The following is a 17,877-nucleotide window of genomic DNA, read 5'->3' on the forward strand; positions in this document are numbered from 1 at the left end:
GGGGCTGTGGGCCAGGGGCCTGGGGACGAATGGGGGGAGTCTGTGTTTAACAGGAGACAGAGTGTCAGCTGGGGAAGATGAACTTCTGGAGACGAATGGTGGTGAATGTACTTAATGCCACTAAACTGTACCCTTACAGCTGGTTCAAATGCCCTTTCCGGTGAGCTCAGTTGGTGAGAGCATCGTCCCAAAGCACAGAGGTTGCTGATTCTATCCTCGGTCAGGGCACATACAGGAACAGATTGATGTTCCTCTCTTTCTCTCTCTCTCTCCCTCTTCCTCTCTAAAATACATAAAATAAGCATTTAAAAAATGGTTCAAATGGCCAATTTGATGTTATCTGTATTTTACCACAATAAAAACAAATTCTATCCTATCACGAGATCCCTTTGTACTATACAGTTAGTTTCTGCTCACACCCTGTCTCCCCGAAATCTTCCTTTACCCACGTAGCCCCTGGGAGTCATGTCCCTGGGCGCACTGGGTCAGCCCAAGAACGGAGCTAACCTGAGCTGGGTTCTGTGGAAATTCCCGGCAGGGGTTTTAGAATTCGGTCTCAGGAACTTCTAGTTAGTGTCTGGGTGGTTCTGAGCAGTTCAGGAGTGGCAAGGTTGCCACCTCCTGTGTGTTTACCGTTTGTTTCACAAATGTTTCCTCTTCCCCTCCCCCTCCCGGGGGATTCAGCCCCGCCCCGCCCTGGAGAAGCAGAGCAAGCCTGAGTGCAAAGGTGTCACCCCTAATAGTTTTATTACTGTCACTAATATTTTGTGGACTGTTCTAAATGAGCAACACGGTATACCGCTTTGTTTGTTTGTTTGTTCCATATTGAACTTCCCCTTCTAAATTATTCTTTCAGCACCAGCACCATTGCTCAGCCAAAGCCTGGTTGACGAGGACAGGAGAGTAGATGGTTAATTGTAACCTAAACGGGACCGCAGCCCTGGGATCACTCACAGAGTTCCCCTGTGTTCACCTGTCACCGGTGAAGCAGGCGGCTGTGCTGTTTGCCGGTGGCAGCAGCGCCGCCATGCGGCCGAGTGACACATGACACTGCAGCCCCTGGAGCGAGATCACACAATTTTTCCTTCCTTCCTTCCTTCCTTCCTTCCTTCCTTCCTTCCTTCCTTCCTTCCTTCCTTCCTTCCTTCCTCCCTCCCTCCCTCCCTCCCTCCCTCCCTCCCTCCCTCCCTCCCTCCCTCCTTCCTCCCTTCCCTCTCTCTCTTTCTCTTTTTCTCTCTCTATTTTTCTTTCTCTCTTTTAATTTGAAGGTCTTAATTGCCTTCATTAAAAGTGATTCGTGAGTTGGGTTGCCTCCCAATCTCACAATGAGAAGGGCGCTCTTCCAAATTACACAATTCTTGCCAAAAAAAAATAAATAAATTTTTTTAAAATTGGGAATGGGAGATTCATATCATTTCTAACTTTATACTGATGGGAGACTTTCACAGCTGTTGAAAATTAGCAAGAGGTTTGCATTTCCTTAAAACAAAGAGACGACGTTGAGAAAAGGTCTGCACCCTGCTCTCTGAGCAGCTTCTAGTGATCTCAGGGAGTTAGCCCCAGCGGCAAACTCTTGTGAGCAGAACGCAACTCCGTCCCCCCCCAAAAAACAACTGCACAGCATCCTTCCTGAGCTCCCCCTAAACCCCCCCCCCCAAAACCGGCCTTGCAAGTAGACTTTTTCATTAACAAGGACTTAATTGAGCGCCTTCAGGGGCTTGCTGTGTTGTAGGCACCGCAGCTGTGGCCGTGAGCAAACTGGACTGAAATCTGTCTTCGCTGGTGACACTCCGATAATGACACTTCCGTCCCCTTTGCACCCTGTAAGTCGTCTGACGAGAGACCGTTTCCTCCCATCCTCCCTGGGACCACTCCACCTTCCCACTGAATTCTTCAGCACTCAGCATCTGTTAGGACTGTTCCCATCTCAGTTTCCCGGCGGGACCCCTGCTCCGCCTGCCAGCCAGTGACCAAATGCAGGCAGACACGGAAAGTTCATTTGCAATCCCGCGGTGTGGGTAAATAGATAATAGCCCTCCAAAGGCGCCCACACCCTAATCCCCAGGACCTGTGGGATATGTTGCTTCGTGTGGCAAGGGGACTTTGTGGGTGTGATTAAGTTAAGGCTCTTGTGACGGGGAGATTATCCCGGATTGCCATGGCGAGCCCTGTGTAATTAATCGCAGGGTCCTCTCTAAGAGGGAGCGGAGTTAAGACAGCAGAGACAGGGACGGAAGCGGAGCTCAGAGAGGACAGAAGATGCTACGTTGCTGGCTCCGAAGACAGAGAAAGGGCCACGAACCGGAGAGTTTGGGAAGCCCGAAAATGCAAGAAAACGGGTCCTTCTTGGGAGCCTTCAAAAGCAACAGGCCCGCGGGACATCTGGGCTTCTGACCTCCAGGACTGAGACCAGCACATTGAAATGTCATGCACATACACTGCTCACAAAAATTAGGGGGCATTTTATCGCTTCATATTCATTTTGAAATATCCCCGTATTTTTGTGAGCAGTATATATTGCACAGTATATATGTAAATGTTTTATGTGTATATGACACAGTGTGCCATAAGCCACTAGCTTGGCGCTTATTTGTCACAGCAGGACACTAACACAAATTTCTACCTGTCCTCCTCCCCCTGTCAGCCCTCCCCACGACCCATTCATTCTCCTTGGTGCACAGAGCAGTACATTTCTAACTTGTTCCTGTTTTCCCAAGTCATGGAGTTGTCCTGGTTTTTCTGAGCACGAAACTATCACTGTGACTCTATCTAGCAGGGTTGACTAACCTTCGGCATTCTTCGGCAAAAGAGAGGGGAAACAAAAATGGGGCAAGAGGACGTAAATCTGTAGTTAATTGCAAATGATATAATTGTATACCTGAAAAGCCCAAGAGGAAAAAAAAAAAAACTATACAAAGAAGAATTCAGCAAAATGGTTGGGCATAACACTAGTGTCTAGTAATCAGCCTATAAACAATTATTTAGGGCACATCAATAATGGGAAAGCTTTATTCTATTCTAACAGAAATGATAAAAAGTAACAAGAAATATGCAACATCAATGTGAAAGCAATAAATAAAGCTTGAAAATGAAAATTATGCCACGTTCTTTGATAAAAAGACAATGGTGGCAATGTGAAAATAAAGCGTTATGTGGTTTTTTTGTTGTTTTGTTTTGTTTTTCAGGTGAGAGGAGGGGAGATAGTGAGGCAGACTCCGGCATGTGCCCCAACCAGATCCACCTGGCAACCCTTTCTGGGGCCAAGGCTCCAGTACCAAGCTAGTTTTAGTGCCTGAGGCTGACACAGTTGGACCAACCAGCTATCCCCAGTACCCATGGCCATGCTCGAACCAACCCAGCCACTGGCTGTGGGAGGGGAAGAGGGAGAAAAGCAGATGAAAACCGTCACTTCTCCTGTGTGCCCTGACTGGGGATCGAACCTGAAATGTCCATACATGGGGCTGACGCTCTATCTACTGAGCCACTGGCCAACCACCTTATATGTGTAAGACCCACTAGAGTTGGACTTCTGTTAATTGGCAACCAGATGAAATTGATAAAGAAATGGTCTTGGCGCATTTTCTCTTTACCACCCAGCCTTTTGTATCACCTGGTCTTGTCTTAAGAGTTTCAGGCTTCATGGGGATAGGCAGGCTCCCCACTGGCAGAAGGCAAGTCACCAGTTAAGTGAGGCCTGACCTTTGGGTGGTCCACATCAAGCCCACCTTTGGACTGCCAGGCCACAGCAAGTGAGAAGTCTGGAGACGTTGCCTTCTGCTAGTTGTGATGACCTTCTACGGGCAACTTCAGTCCTCCACGGTCACACACACACACACACACACACACACACACACACACACCACATTCTACCTGCTCACTTGGGAATACCCCTTTCCCCATACTCCACCGGGACCACGCTTTGTCTCGTCCTATAGACACAACAGCTGCTGCACAGTGACGGTAACCTTCCCATCAGGATCATGGCCACAGTAGCAATCTTTATTATCTCCAACAGGTCCCTATAGCTCTACGACCCCATCTTCGGGCTATATGCTTTTTGACATCATTTTTAACTTGTGTTATTTCCCAGGCATCTGTAGTTTAACAACAACAACAAAAAATGCCACTGCTAATTACTACTGTCGAAAGAACTCTGGATAGCATCAGTAAGTCAGTCGGGCACTTTTTGGGTGGGGGAGGGTAGGGAGGGGAGGCTGGCATCGCCACTGAAACCCTTGTTGGGCTCGCTTTGCGGGGTAGGCTGGGCTGGGCAATCCAGTTCCGAAGACCCTCCCATGCCACACAGACCACACCCTCCTCCTCCGAGGGTCCCTGCCTCTTCCTGGAAGCCACCAGGCACCTTTAGCAGAGGAGCCAAATCTGCTTTGCGACTGTCCCTCCCCGTCCGCCTTCCTTCCTTAAAACCTGGCGCGGGACAGAAGTTCCGTTACTGCCAAGTGCACACGCGGATGGGACTGTGCTGTCACCCGCCTGCATCCTCAAGCCTGGAGAGCAGGGAGGAGCCACTTAGAATCCCGGGAGCACCCCAGCGCCACCGCCCCTGCGTCTCAGGCACGCCACCGGAGACGCCGTCCTGTTTAAGGTCTCTCTTTTGTTGCGTATCTTGTGAAATGCTGCTTTTGTCTATGTCTTTTTTTCCTCTCTCGCATATTTTAAGAGGCAATGAATGTATTTGGGAAAACCGTGAGTCTCTGTGTGCGCCCTAAGCTCAGAACCTGCCTTGCCCAGCGTTCTCCTTGGTGCTTGGGAGGCTGACGGTGAAATGTTGTGATCGTCACCCTGAGTAAGACTTAAAGTTGTATACGATAAGCATGTGGATGAAAAAAAAAAGGGGGGGTGAGTCCTATGGAAAGCAACCTCACAGTGATCGCCTCACAAATTTCTAACTGGGCAAAGGCATGGTGGGGTCACACTGCAGCTTAAAACTTACTCAGTGAAAGGTTGTAAGTCATCCCTGCCCATTCTTGTGCCTTTATTAATTTTTTACTTATTTATGAGCAGGGAGAGAGACAGGAATGTTGAGCTGTTCCTGTATGTGCTCTGACCGGAGGAATCAAACTGGCCACCTCTGTGCTCTGAGGTGATGCTCCAAACAACTGAGCTCTCCACCAGGTTTTATTTTTATTATTTTTAGAGGAAGGGTGAGGGGAGAGGGAACGGAAGCGAAGCATCCACTGTCCCACTCAGTTGTGCATTTTTTGGTTGCATCCCAAGTGTTCCCTGACCGGGGGTCGAACCCGCAACCTTGTTGTTTTGGGACGATGCTCTTAACCGACTGACCAGGGCTGTTCTTATGCATTTGATCAGTGATTTTTCAACCTCTTCATCTCATGGCACACGCAAACTACTAAAATCCTGCTGCACACCAACAATTTTAATTTTTTCTGATTTGACAAAAAAGTTGGTATAATTTTGATTCATTTACACTAGACCACTATTGTTGTGTTGGGTGTTGTTGGCTTTTTTTTTTTTTTTTTTTTGACAATCTAACAAAAGGTCAGTGCCCAGCTGCATAGTCAGGTACTGCGTTTTAAAAGTTCCGGCAGCACACTGGTTGAAAATTGCCAGTCTAGATGAACACACCAGTGAAACATCAGAACACCCTCCAGAGAGCGCTGAGTCTTATTAACTGTCCTGTGACCCAGTTCCTGCCTGGCTTTCGCCGGCTTCCATGCAACCTTTCTTATCTCACCTCCTTGACTCTAAATGCATAAAAGCAGCTGCAAAACTTATTCCCAGGAGCATCTGAGATCCTGCTCCCCGGCATATGGCATCAGTTTGGCTCAAATAAGCTCATAAAAATTCTCTACAGGTTGGGATGTTTCTTAAACTGACAAGTAGGAAACTCAGAGGCCTTCTGTGTCTAACTATGGTGCATTTACTAGTTCTGAGCACACGCGTGTGTGGTGAAGGCCTGGTGAAGCCCAGAGCCCAGCACCCTTTCAAAGAGGTCGCTGTGGCTTGTTGCTAGACTTCCCCTTGTTTCAGAGAAAAGCTGTAAATCTGAGGATAAAAATGTCAACTCCCCCGATTTTAAAATGCTGACACAAATTTCTTTTTTTTTTTTTTCTGAAGCTGGAAACGGGGAGAGACAGTCAGACAGACTCCCGCATGCGCCTGACCGGGATCCACCCGGCACGCCCACCAGGGGCGATGCTCTGCCCACCAGGGGGCGTTGCTCTGCCGAGACCAGAGCCACTCTAGCACCTGGGGCAGAGGCCAAGGAGCCATCCCCAGCGCCCGGGCCATCTTTGCTCCAATGGAGCCTTGGCTGCGAGAGGGGAAGAGAGAGACAGAGAGGAAGGGGGGGGTGGGTGGTGGAGAAGCAAATGGGCGCTTCTCCTATGTGCCCTGGCCGGGAATCGAACCCGGGTCCCCTGCACACCAGGCCGACGCTCTACCGCTGAGCCAACCGGCCAGGGCTGACACAAATTTCAAAAAAACAAAAACCTCCCTTTTGGAGCCAAGCAAGACCCCTCCGTGGGCTGCAACTGGCACTGCTCTGTGGTCACTGCTGAGCCAGCTGCAGGGAGAACCATGACCAACAGGTGAGAGGTGTGGGACAGAAAAATAGCCTGGTTATTAGCGTGATTGTGAGAAAGTAATACTAACTGCAGTAAATTGTATGATTTTCGAACTATGCATGTGTAGTTCCTTGGCCACAGGAATTGTGAGTCGAAGGAAAAACTTCAGGTTCTGTGAGATTCCACTTGTCTATTCATGCTATTTCCTCCTCTTTAATTTTCAGTAATAGGGCAAAGATTTCATGACATATGTATTCAGGAGAACTCTGCTCATTGCCGTGGTTGTGAGTTTTTAAAAGTATACTTAACTAGACCTTAAAGGCTTATGCATCACTTTTGGTCAGGTCACATTTGTTTGAGTTCTACTGGGGCTTTATTGAATGAAAAAGAGAAGGAAGTCTGCATTAGCTTTGTTTTTAACTCTTTAGGGCAGGGGTTGGGAACCTTTTTGGCTGAGAGAGCCATGAACGCCACATATTTTAAAATATAATTCCGTGAGAGTCATACAACAACCTGTGTACATTACGCATTATCCAATAAGCATTTGGTGTTGTCCAGGACAGCTGTGATTGGCTCCAGCCACCTGCAACCATGAACATGAGCGGTAGGAAATGAATGAATTGTAATACATAAGAATGTTTTATATTTTTAACGTTATTATTTTTTTTATTAAAGATTTGTCTGTGAGCCAGATGCAGCCATCAAAAGAGCCACATCTGGCTTGCGAGCCATAGGTTCCCGACCCCTGCTTTAGGGGTAAACATTTAGTAAAACATTTTTATGAGCAGTGGGGCTTTAGCAGTAGGGATTTGAATGAAGAGCGTGCATATATTCATTCACTTTCCAGACAAAACCGGCCTGCAGCAGGGCCCGGCCAAGACCAGGCACAGCCAGCCGCCCCTCCATCCACTGCAGCTGATGATTTCACTTCCTAATCCCCGACTGCGCACGCACGATGCTGAAGATCTGTCTGATGAGCATCTTGATTGGGAAAGGGCCCTTTCTGGGGATCGGAGGCCATCTCTAATTTAGATGGGGGACGGAGGTCCCTAGGGTCCTGGAGGAAGTACCACCTTCAATAAGAGAACACTGAGTGGCCTTCAGTTAGTGGCCAGGATAGGGGGTGGGGTAAGAGGCACAGAATTGAGAAAGGGTGACAAGGCTCAGACTGCAGACAACCTCCCATTCCCCCCCCCCCCCCTCCCGTCCAACAGACAAAACTGGACTTCTTCAGATTGGGCTCCAATGCTCCCTTCTCTGTGAAATGTCCCACCCCACCCCCACTGGTCCCTCCGGGCAGCCTCAGTTTGTGCACCAGCGTGTTTGCTGGGCCCTCCCACGCCTCATCAGGCTTTAAGTCACGTCAAGACAGGGCGCGATCACTCGTCCCTGTAAGCCTCGGCCCCCTGGGCAGGCGGTGAGACTCCGGAAGGGCTGGGGTCATTCTGCAGAAACGAGGGAGGGAGGAAGGCCTTGACCTCGTCCTCTGCCCACCTCGCCTTCCCCCAGCCCGCAGAGGGCCCGCAGCGCCCTCGGGGCAGAACCTGTCCCCCGTAGCGCTCCGGGCGCCGGGGGCCGTGGAGCCGCGCTCCCGCCCACCCGAGGGGTGTGGGGCTTAGGGGGCACTGCCCACGCACGCCGGCTTTACAGCCGGGTCCGGCCCCCGCGGGGGCGCCCCGCCGCCAGGACCTCAGGCACACGGCTGGCCCAGCGCGCCTGTCCCCCGCCCTCAGGGCACTCTTCTGCATCGGAGCACCCGGGGTGGAGGCCGGCTTCCCTCCACGCCGCGCCCGCGAGCCCGTGCCCACGCCGCCCGGTCCACGCAGCGCCGGCCCCGCGTTCGCCCCGGGCTGGTCGAACCCCGTCCCGCTCATCAGCGCCTCTCTATCCCCGGGGACGCCACCGGTCGCCCCGATCCGCCGCCCGAAAACAGCGCGGCATCTGCGGGCCCCCGACAGCCAGAACGAGACGATGACGCTCGGAGTCCGCTTTGGGGTCCAGGAACAAGCCCCGCCTCCCAGCGACCGGAAACACCGGCGTGATGGGCAGGGCCGAAAGGGGAAGAAATGGCGGCACCGGAAGTCACGTGCGCCCCACTCGAGCGCGACTTCCGCGTCTCGGCAGTTGATTAGCCAGCCTGGCAGGCGTTCCGTCGAACTCGGCTGCGATCCGCCGCTTCGGCGCTCGACTCGCCCGCGCTGCTGCCGCCGTCGCCGCCGCCGCCGCCGCGGAAGGAGGGGCGAAGCTCAAGATGGCGGACAAGACGCCAGGCGGGTCTCAGAAGGCCAGTTCAAAGGTATTTCTGCGTGGACTCGGGCGGCCGGGGGGCCTCTCGTCGTCGTCGTCGGGGTCTCACGGGCGCTTCCGGCCGGGGGCGCAGGCCGGGCGGGAGCCCGCAGCCGGGAACAGGGGGCCGGCCGGGGCGCCAACGCGCCGTGCTGCGCAGGCGGAGAGGCCTGCTCCCCGCTCCGTCCCGCCCGGCTCTGGCTCGTGGCCGCCGGGCGCAGCGCGGCCCGCGCTCGGCCTCGCAGTGACCGGGGGCCCCGGCGGGGCGTCGGGAGCGGCGCCGACGCGGCCTCGCGTCTCCGGTGGGAAGCGCTGCCTGGAGCGCCGGCCGCGGCTTCTCCGCGTCTGGTCCCCGGTGCCGGGGGGTCGGCAAGCTCGGCGTCCGGCCGCCCTCCGCGTCCCCCGCGCCGGGAACGCACCGCGCCGAGCCCGCCGGGCGCGCGGGGACGACCTCCGGGGAGGGACGCGGCGCGGTTGGGGCTGCGCGCTGCACGTGGTCGCGCCTCCCTTCCTCGCTCGCGGGGCCGGGCGGGCGCCGGTGTCCGGGTCCATCTTGGGCTCGGTGTCTCCCCGGGGCGGCGGCTCCGGGGGCGCGGGCGGCGCTGCCCGGGCCTGGGGGCCTTGGTTGCACCGGGCGGCGCGGGGCTCCATGGCCACGTTGGGCGGGTCATGAAATCGCGGCTCCTCGGAGGGGCCCGCCGCGGACTCCGGGTACAAGTGGCGGGGGGTGTCGCGCTCCGCGATGGGCACGGAGGAGGGCGCGCGGCGCCCGGAGCGGGGCTGTTACAGCGCGGGGAGGGTGTGATGGGAAGGCGTGTTCCCGGGAAGTCGGGGCGTGGTGCCCGGTGTCCCAGAAAGCGCGACTCGCGCTCGCGCCGTCCGGTGCATGATGCCTGAGCTGAGCACCGGCTCCCCCGGACGCCCGTTAGTTGCGGAGACGCGGTGGCTTTGCGTGGACTGGATCGTGTTCTCCCCTCCGCCATGTGCATCTCCCGCGTGGGTCGTGGAGTCGACGGGCCCCGCCCCCTGCCCGCTTTCTGGCCGCCGACCCAGGGCGACCACCGGCGTGCCTGCTTGCTCCTCCCCGGGGTGTTCCTGTTACTGAAGCCGGCTGCGTCTCGCAACGACGCGCGCGGAAGCATGGCGGTTCCGGCTTCTCCTCCCAGTAACGTGTGCAGGTGGCTCCTGTCCTGAGGCCTTGGATGCATGGAGAACATTGTCCTGTCTGCGGGCAGTCGTCCTTTCTGCAAGAGTCCTTCGCCCGGTGGTGTGAGGCTGTGACCTGTCTGTAGTTCAACTGTCGGGTCTTCCAGTGATCTTTGAAAGTATAATTGCTTTAGGTTATCCAGGGATGCCACTAAGAGGTTCTTCTCTTGGTGTCTGTGAAAGGAATCAGACTGGCTCAGGGTGCAGATGGTAATTGACATGTCTTTTTGTTAACAAATAAAGTAGATTCGGATTCCGAACCCTGCTTTGGTAATTAATTTTATTTACAATTTTAAGGCAGACTGCATAAGCTGTTGAGCCTTCATTTCCTCTTGTGTAATATGGATATAATTCCTTTTTTTTTTTTTTTTTACAGGGTTGATGTAAGGATTAAATGATTTAATGTCTATAAAGCACATAATAATAGTTCTTTTCCCTTTTTATTCGTGGAGGAAATTAAAAGTACTTTTCAGAATGTTAGGATAAAGTCTAATCCTGAGATTTAGAAGCTAAGTCATTGACTGTCGTAATGACTGTCCAGATTGTTGCTTTTTATTTTTAACACAAATCCAGAAATCACTGGGGAGAGTATGGGGTCATTTTGGCTAACGCAACCGTGGTTGTCATTTCTAGCCTTTGACCTCTGGATGATTTCCCTCCTTCCGGGGACAGCAGATGAGTGACAGCCTAGGATACAGGTGGTGTGAAAAGATTGTCTCATGCTCCTTCTTTGGTGCTTAAATTCCCATTGGTGTAGAGAGAGATGTTTGTAAATTGTATTTCTAGGCATTGAGGAAAACTTGAATTTAAAAATGTACAGTACACAAGATTTTTAAGTTCCATTTTATATATGCATAGTAATATGACAACTTTTATGTGTGGTTGTCCCGGGTAAACTGATCCTGTGCCCTTTTATTTCCTGTGTGATTGTGCTATACTTTTCATTCTAAAGCCTGGCAAATACAGAAGTGAGGAATGAGCTAGACAAGTTTTCCTGCGCAGCACTCCTGTTGAGCATCGGACTAAGATGTCACTTTGGGGGAGAGGTGCTGATGATGCCTTGTGTGGCTCTGATTTTGGGAGGTGGGTCAAAGAGCCTATGGTTATTTGCTTATAAACTTGTTAAACCTATTTCCTTAGACTTTAGTTTATCAAATTATATTTTGATTTTAATAGTTCTTTTTGTTTTATTTGCTGGCTGACAAAAATGACATGAAGAGAATGTGATATTTTCTTTCCTTCTGCATCTCCTGTGCTGGGAACAGTACTAATATTGAATTGTGTGCCCTGTTATTGCTCTCTGACAATGCTGATTTTTTGCCCTATTGTCCAAAACTGGGTTAGATAGATAAATAAAGTACTTCTGGCTTCCTTGACATCCAGTGAAGTTGGTTTGGGAACAATTTTGATGAACTGCTGATTAACCCAAGTATTTCACTGGTAGGAATAAGTGAAGAACCTGATCTGGGATGGGGAGGGCATTGACCTGGAGTGCTGAGGTCGCGGTTGGAAATCCCTGGACTTGCCGGGTTAAGGCACATGTGAGAACCAGTCAGTGAACAACTAAAGTGAAGCTACTATGATCTCTCTCCCTCTCTCTCTCTGTCTCTCTCTCAAATCAATAAAATAAGTAAAATCTTAAAAAAACCCAAACAAGTAAGATCCTGGTAGGCCTTCACCTTCAGCAGACAGTGTTGTCCCGGTGCCCCCACGTGGGTTGCCTGCGGTCGGGGCCCAGGAGGAGCAGCCAGGAGTGCACTGCTGAAAGGAGCAGCTCAGTGAAGTAAGGAGCCCCCACGTGGGTTGCCTGCGGTCGGGGCCCAGGAGGAGCAGCCAGGAGTGCACAGCTGAAAGGAGCAGCTCAGTGAAGTAAGGAGCCCCCACGTGGGTTGCCTGCGGTCGGGGCCCAGGAGGAGCAGCCAGGAGTGCACTGCTGAAAGGAGCAGCTCAGTGAAGTAAGGAGCCCCCATGTGGGTTGCCTGCTGTCGGGGCCCAGGAGGAGCAGCCAGGGGTGCACAGCTGAAAGGAGCAGCTCAGTGAAGTAAGGAGCCCCCACGTGGGTTGCCTGCGGTCGGGGCCCAGGAGGAGCAGCCAGGGGTGCACAGCTGAAAGGAGCAGCTCAGTGAAGCAAGGAGCCTCCGCTCCTCTCTCTCTTTGTCTCCCTCCACCCCTTCTCTCTCTCCCTCCCTCCCTCAAATCAAAGGAAAATCTTAAATGAGGAAAAGAAGTAAAATGAGGGTCCCCCCAGGGCTTGTTGTGATCCCTGGGTATTTGTTCCTGCCGTGGACAGGATTCTTTGTTTCTGTTTTTGAGTGCCTGAAGATATGTAAGATTTAAATGTGAAAATCTCCACAAACAAAACACAACCTTGAAAATTGGGCTCTTCATAGTTTCCAGTTTTAGTTTAAACTGAATTTTTATTTCAATATGTTTGTAGTCTTATCTTAAAATATGTGGTGGTTAGTTTTATGTGTAGAAGGTTGTGTTTTTGGGTGGAGAGTGGAATTATGAACTTCGATTTTCTTAATCAGTGCTTTTTAGAAACTTGAGTATTTGCAGCATTGGTGCCTGAATATGACAGCTGAGATGGGTAAAAATTCATGTCTTACTGATTTTTTTTTTTTTTTTTTTTTTTGGTAACAGTCAGAGAGAGGGACAGACAGATAGGAAGGGAGAGAGATGAGAAGCATCAGTTCTTCATCGCGGCACCTTAGTTCAGTGATTGCTTTCTTCTGTGCCTTGAAGGGGGGCGGGGCTAAAGCGGACTGAGTGACCTTGGGCTCAAGCTGGTGAGCCTTGCTCAGACCAGATGAACCCATGCTCAAGCCAGTGACCTTGGGATTTCGAACCTGGGTCCTCCATGTCCCAGTCTGAGGCTCGATCCACTGTGCCACTGCCTGGTCAGGCTGTCTTACTGGATTGAATTGATAGTTTTCTGAAAGTCCTCCCCGCCCCTCCCTTCCCCTCTGCTGGGGTTTTTCCTTGAAAGTAACCCTATAAAGATACCCATTTGTCTTCCTGCATCCCACTTGGGATGCAAGTTGAAGACTCCTGCCTCTCTTTCCCTTTTTGCTTAAAAGCATCAATTTTGAAATAAAAATAAAAACTTGCTATAGGACAGTAAACTAAAAAATATTGATATGACAAATAATTTGCTTCTTATGCTATTATTAAGTAGCTTTAACATTTTCTTATGCACTAGCCATGTGCTAGATATTTCAGTGAAGTAATTTGTTTGAAAGCAAGATACATTTGCCTGTAGCACTTGAGACTATTAGGTACTGTTATATGTCTCTTTGAGGAGTTAATTTTTTTTTTTTCAGTAGTCCCTTGCTCAGTTTAAATAAATTCTAGGACGTTCAACATACGTTAAAACTTTTCATGTATTGGTAGTGTTTTGGATGTAATTTTAAAGGTCATTTCAGGTTTGTTGTTTAACTTGATTATACATAGTGAGTGTCTCAGTGATCCCTTTTAAAAAATTTTTAAATTTATTGTGTAGACGTGGTTTCAAGTGTCCTCAATATAACACTCTCTACACATGGCATTGTGCCCCCACCCCATGCAAAGTGCTTTCCACCCCTGTCCCCCCTTTTGCCCCCTACCTTCCCCTCCTGCACTCCTTCTACCTTCTTTCTCCGCAGTTGCTTCCCTGTTGTCTATGTCTGTGTTATGTATATATGGTTTCTTTTCAGTGATCGGATAGAGTTTATTCTTTTGAGAGGTGACCTTGGCTTGGAGAGTGGCATTAAGCTAGGTAGCTGCCCCGTGAGTGGACAGCATAGCATGTTAACGTGTGGCACTCACTTTTGTTGTGTGAGTACTTGTTGGAACAGGTTAAGTCAACAGGTATATTGAGGCTCTGTCACTTGCCAGATGTGCTTTAAATTGAGGGAAAAAACATTAAATGAGACTACTCACGTTTGGGGACCGTGCTGTCTAGTGGAATGAGTTGACACATAACAGTACAAGACGGAGCTATCAGAAGTACCTGAAAGTTTAGCAAAGAAGTGGCAGCTGGGAGTGGAGGGTGGGACCTTCAACAGCATGGAAGGACATGATTAGTCCTTCTGAATAGAGTAGAGGTTTTTGGGGTTTGTTTTTGTTTGTTTTTTTGTGTGGGGGGATAGATAGGGACAGACAGGAAGGGAGAGAGATGAGAAACATCAATTCTTTGTTAAGGCACCTTAGTTCATTGGTTGCTTTCTCATAGTGCCTTGATGTGGGGGGGGGGGACACTACAGCAGAGCAAGTGACCCCTTGCTTAAGCCAGCGACCTTGGGCTTCAAGCCAGTGGCCTTTGGGCTCAAGCCAGCGACCATGGGGTCATGTCTGTGATCCCACACTCAAGTCAGTGACCATGTGCTCAAGCTGGTGACCTCGGGGTCTTGAACCTGGGTTCTCTGCATCCCAGTCCTATGCTCTATCCACTGTGCCACCGCCTGGTCAGGCATGAAGGCTAGAGGTGGGCGAGGAGGGAGAGCAGTGGCTGGGCAATGGATTGGTGATGGGGGTGGTTTACTAGCACAGGGGGTGCTTGCCTATGACAGGAAGGGGTTGGGACGGAAAGGTAAGTGGTGCTCTTTGAATGCTAGAGAGTAAAAGGACAGAGCCATGGCACATTTGAGGCAGGAGAGCCCTTTAGGAAGGCCTTTCTGGGGCGTGGTTTAGGAGGGACTTGGAGGTGCTGACCAGTGTGAAGTTAACGAGATGTGATGCTGAGACCTGTGTGGAAGACCTCCTTGCAGATCCTTTCTGGGAAGCTTTTCTCACTCCCGCTGGGATTTGCCTGTGCTCTTGTGACAGAGCCACGTTTTTCTTGTCTGTTATTAGCTCCTAATGATGGGAGGGAGCTGTGTCTTATTTTATTGTATGTCTCTTGGAAAGCACAGCACCATTAGATGGTTGGCTGGAAGGAGGAGGTGGCCACAGCGGTGTCCTTGGAGGCAGGATGAGCAGAGTTCCACTTGGTTGATAGGGAAGGAGCCCAGGAAGAGCCAGCTGCTGGCTGGCACTCAGCAGGGGGTCGTTCCTTACAGGCACAGATCGCCATCCTTCACTGTGTCCACCTGTCACCACACGCGCCCCGGGCAGGTGCTCTTCCGCTGTACACACGCTACAAGTGGGGGGGGGGGGCTGATTCCAGAGTTTGTGCTCGTAACCTGTCACTTCTTCCAGAGTGAGTGATCAAGAGCCCTCACCCGGTGTCGGAAGTGAGGTCCAGAGGACAGGGGGAGTCTTAGGTGTGTTGGACGTGAGCAGCGTGCAGACGCGTGGTGCACATGCCCAGGAGGAGCAGGGTGAGGGTGGAGATGGAGTGGGGGGTCATCTCTGCACAAAGGTGCTGGCGGCTTCCTGCGGGGGAGGAGAGGAGGGGGAGGAGGGAGTGTGGAGAGCTGGGCGGGGGAGGAGAGGGGTCGTGGAGAGGAGGGGGCGTGGAGGAGAGGAGGGGGAGGAGGAGGGAGTGTGGAGAGCTGGGCGGGGGAGGAGGGGGGGCGTGGAGAGGAGAGGGGCGTGGAGGAGAGGGGCGTGGAGGAGAGGAGGGGGAGGAGGAGGGAGTGTGGAGAGCTGGACGGTGGAGGAGAGGGGCGTGGAGAGCTGGCTGAACCGGGGCGTGGCCGAGCTGGAGAGACACTCCCGGGGTAGTGCTTCACCTGCGGTAAAGCGGGACCCACCTGGAAGAAAAGTCTTTATTCCCCGCCCCCCAAGTTTTAGGATCCTGAGTGTGGTTGGGTTGACCCTGATCTCAGCTCAGCAGCTTTCAGAAGAGTCCTTTTCCTCTTGGATTTTCCTGCTGTGCCAGCAGTTTACCCTAAGACACGTTTCTCTCCTGTCTGCCTCTTCACTTCCTCAAACCGCCCTTACTCTGCTTTTCCGTTTCTTGCTTTTGGGTCTTATCATTTGGATGAACAATTGTGCTGCAGACTTCAGAAGATCTTTAAGCATTAATTTGTTGCTTTTAAGTTAAAAAGTAAAAACCCAAGTCCAAGACAATGTCATTTAGTTCCAGGTTAAGAAGAGGGAGAGGCTCAGCTTATAAAGTAGTATTGTGTTTACTGTTTACCTGAGCCACCAGCTTTGGAAGTTAGCTACTCTTCTAAAGTCTTATTGGCCCTGGCAAGTGACTCAGTGGGTAGAGCTTCAGCCCAGCTATGGATGTCCTTGTTTCGACTCCTGGGTAGGGCACACAGGAGACGTGTGCATCTCTCTGCCTCTCTCCCCTTTCTCTTTCCCTCCTGCAGCTCCATTGATTCAAGTGTGGCCCAGGGTGCTGAGTATCCTTGGAGCGCATCAGCCTCAGGCGCTAAAAATAATTGAGCACTTGAGCATTGGACCCCGATGGGGTTGCAGGTTGGAGCCTGCTCCAGGCTCATGTGGAAGTCTGTCTCATCCTCTCCCCTCCTTTCACCTAAAAACAGAAACAAAACCAAAAATAAAAAACTTATTAACTACTGTTTGAATATAACTTCTTAAGCCTAAAAACATTTCCATTCTGCATGCTGTATAGCTGTAATTATGTATCAGGGGAAAGTGTCTGGTTTGCAGTAAACATTTCCATTCTGCATGCTGTATGTATAGCTGTAGTTCTGTATCAGCGGAAACTGTCTGGTTTGCAGTAAACATGACCAGTGCCATCTTACGTTTAATTGAGATCAGCTGATTCATCTTCCTAAGCCATGCTGTTATTTTTAAATCCTAGAAATGATTTGAATGTGGTGGCATAGGAAATTAAATTCTTAGCTACTCTTCTGTGCTTATTCTTCTGGGTGAACTTTAGAGTTATTTTTGGCAACCCTCCATGCCCCCTTGGGATTATGAGCTGTTGAATGAAACTGTGTTAGATAAGTAAATACATTTGGGCATGGTGGTGACCTGAATAGCCGAATCCTTCGTTAAAGTTTGTGTTTTCTTCACACAGGTTGTGTGTGTTTTGTTTGTCTGGTTTCTGGGTGTTTGATGTTTTTGTTAGTGTGTGATTAGGATATTGTTTTTGTTACCTAGCAGGTTAACACTGCTACATTGGAATGCAGTTGCTCTTTACCCCCAGACCATTCAGTCTTTTGACTGAATTCTTTTTCTTTTCTAAGAGAAATGATTTATTCTCGAGGATTTTCTAATTTTTTTTTTTTTTGTATTTTTCTGAAGTTGGAAACGAGGCAGTCAGACAGACTCCCGCATGCGCCCGACCGGGATCCACCCGGCATGCCCACCAGGGGCGACGCTCTGCCCACCAGGGGGCGATGCTCTGCCCATCTTGGGGCGTTGCTCTGCCGCAATCAGCCATTCTAGCGCCTGAGGCAGAGGCCATGGAGCCATCCCCAGCACCCGGGCCAACTTTGCTCCAATGGAGCCTTGGCTGCGGGAGAGGAAGAGAGAGACAGAGAGGAAGGAGAGGGGGAGGGGTGGAGAAGCAGATGGGTGCTTCTCCTGTGTGCCCTGGCCGGGAATCGAACCCGGGACTCCTGCATGGCAGACCGACGCTTTACCACTGAGCCAACCGGCCAGGGCGGATTTTCTAATTTTTAAGTGTCTGCAAATGGGCACATTTCCAATTGCGTTTTAAAAACTCTTTCACTGTTCTAGTTAATTTAAATATAAGAGCACTTCTTCTGTACCAGTCACCTTCTAAGGAAGGTCAGCAGGAGACGGAAGGGAGTGAGGAGACGCACAGGAAAAGCCGAGGCAGGACAGTGACGAGGACGGGAGAATGGAGGTGGGGTGTCGCCCTCCTCGGGGTTCTGGGCCAGTTTGGCTGGGACCCAGTACGTGGAGTTCAGAGGCACAAACTGATGCAGTATGCAAGTCTGAGCAGCTGTTCCTAGCTTCAGGTCTAGATAAG

At 51.1% G+C, this 17,877-nt stretch overlaps 1 protein-coding gene, 1 long non-coding RNA gene and 1 other non-coding gene across 8 annotated transcripts in view; 2 read left to right on the forward strand and 1 right to left on the reverse strand.

Annotated features, from left to right (window-relative positions):
* The window catches only part of LOC136379601 (uncharacterized), a 38,469-nt gene extending 35,779 nt beyond the window's left edge, over positions 1-2,690 (forward strand). The window contains exon 2 of the long non-coding RNA XR_010746782.1: positions 1,733-2,690. This is a non-coding gene — a long non-coding RNA (uncharacterized lncRNA). The remainder of the gene's footprint in view (positions 1-1,732) is intronic.
* Positions 2,691-8,694: 6,004 nt separating this feature from the next.
* The window catches only part of U2SURP (U2 snRNP associated SURP domain containing), a 49,133-nt gene continuing 39,950 nt past the window's right edge, over positions 8,695-17,877 (forward strand). For all 6 annotated transcript variants that reach the window (XM_066347817.1, XM_066347820.1, XM_066347818.1 and 3 more), the window contains exon 1: positions 8,695-8,841. In XM_066347817.1, coding sequence (XP_066203914.1) covers positions 8,797-8,841 — 45 coding nt within the window. In that variant the 5' untranslated portion in view covers positions 8,695-8,796. The remainder of the gene's footprint in view (positions 8,842-17,877) is intronic.
* TRNAG-GCC (transfer RNA glycine (anticodon GCC)) lies at positions 17,471-17,546 on the reverse strand. The gene has a single exon. It is a non-coding gene; the product is annotated as a tRNA-Gly (tRNA).

This window comes from Saccopteryx leptura, chromosome 8, assembly GCF_036850995.1.
Source record: "Saccopteryx leptura isolate mSacLep1 chromosome 8, mSacLep1_pri_phased_curated, whole genome shotgun sequence".
NCBI classification, from domain to species: Eukaryota; Metazoa; Chordata; class Mammalia; order Chiroptera; family Emballonuridae; genus Saccopteryx; species Saccopteryx leptura.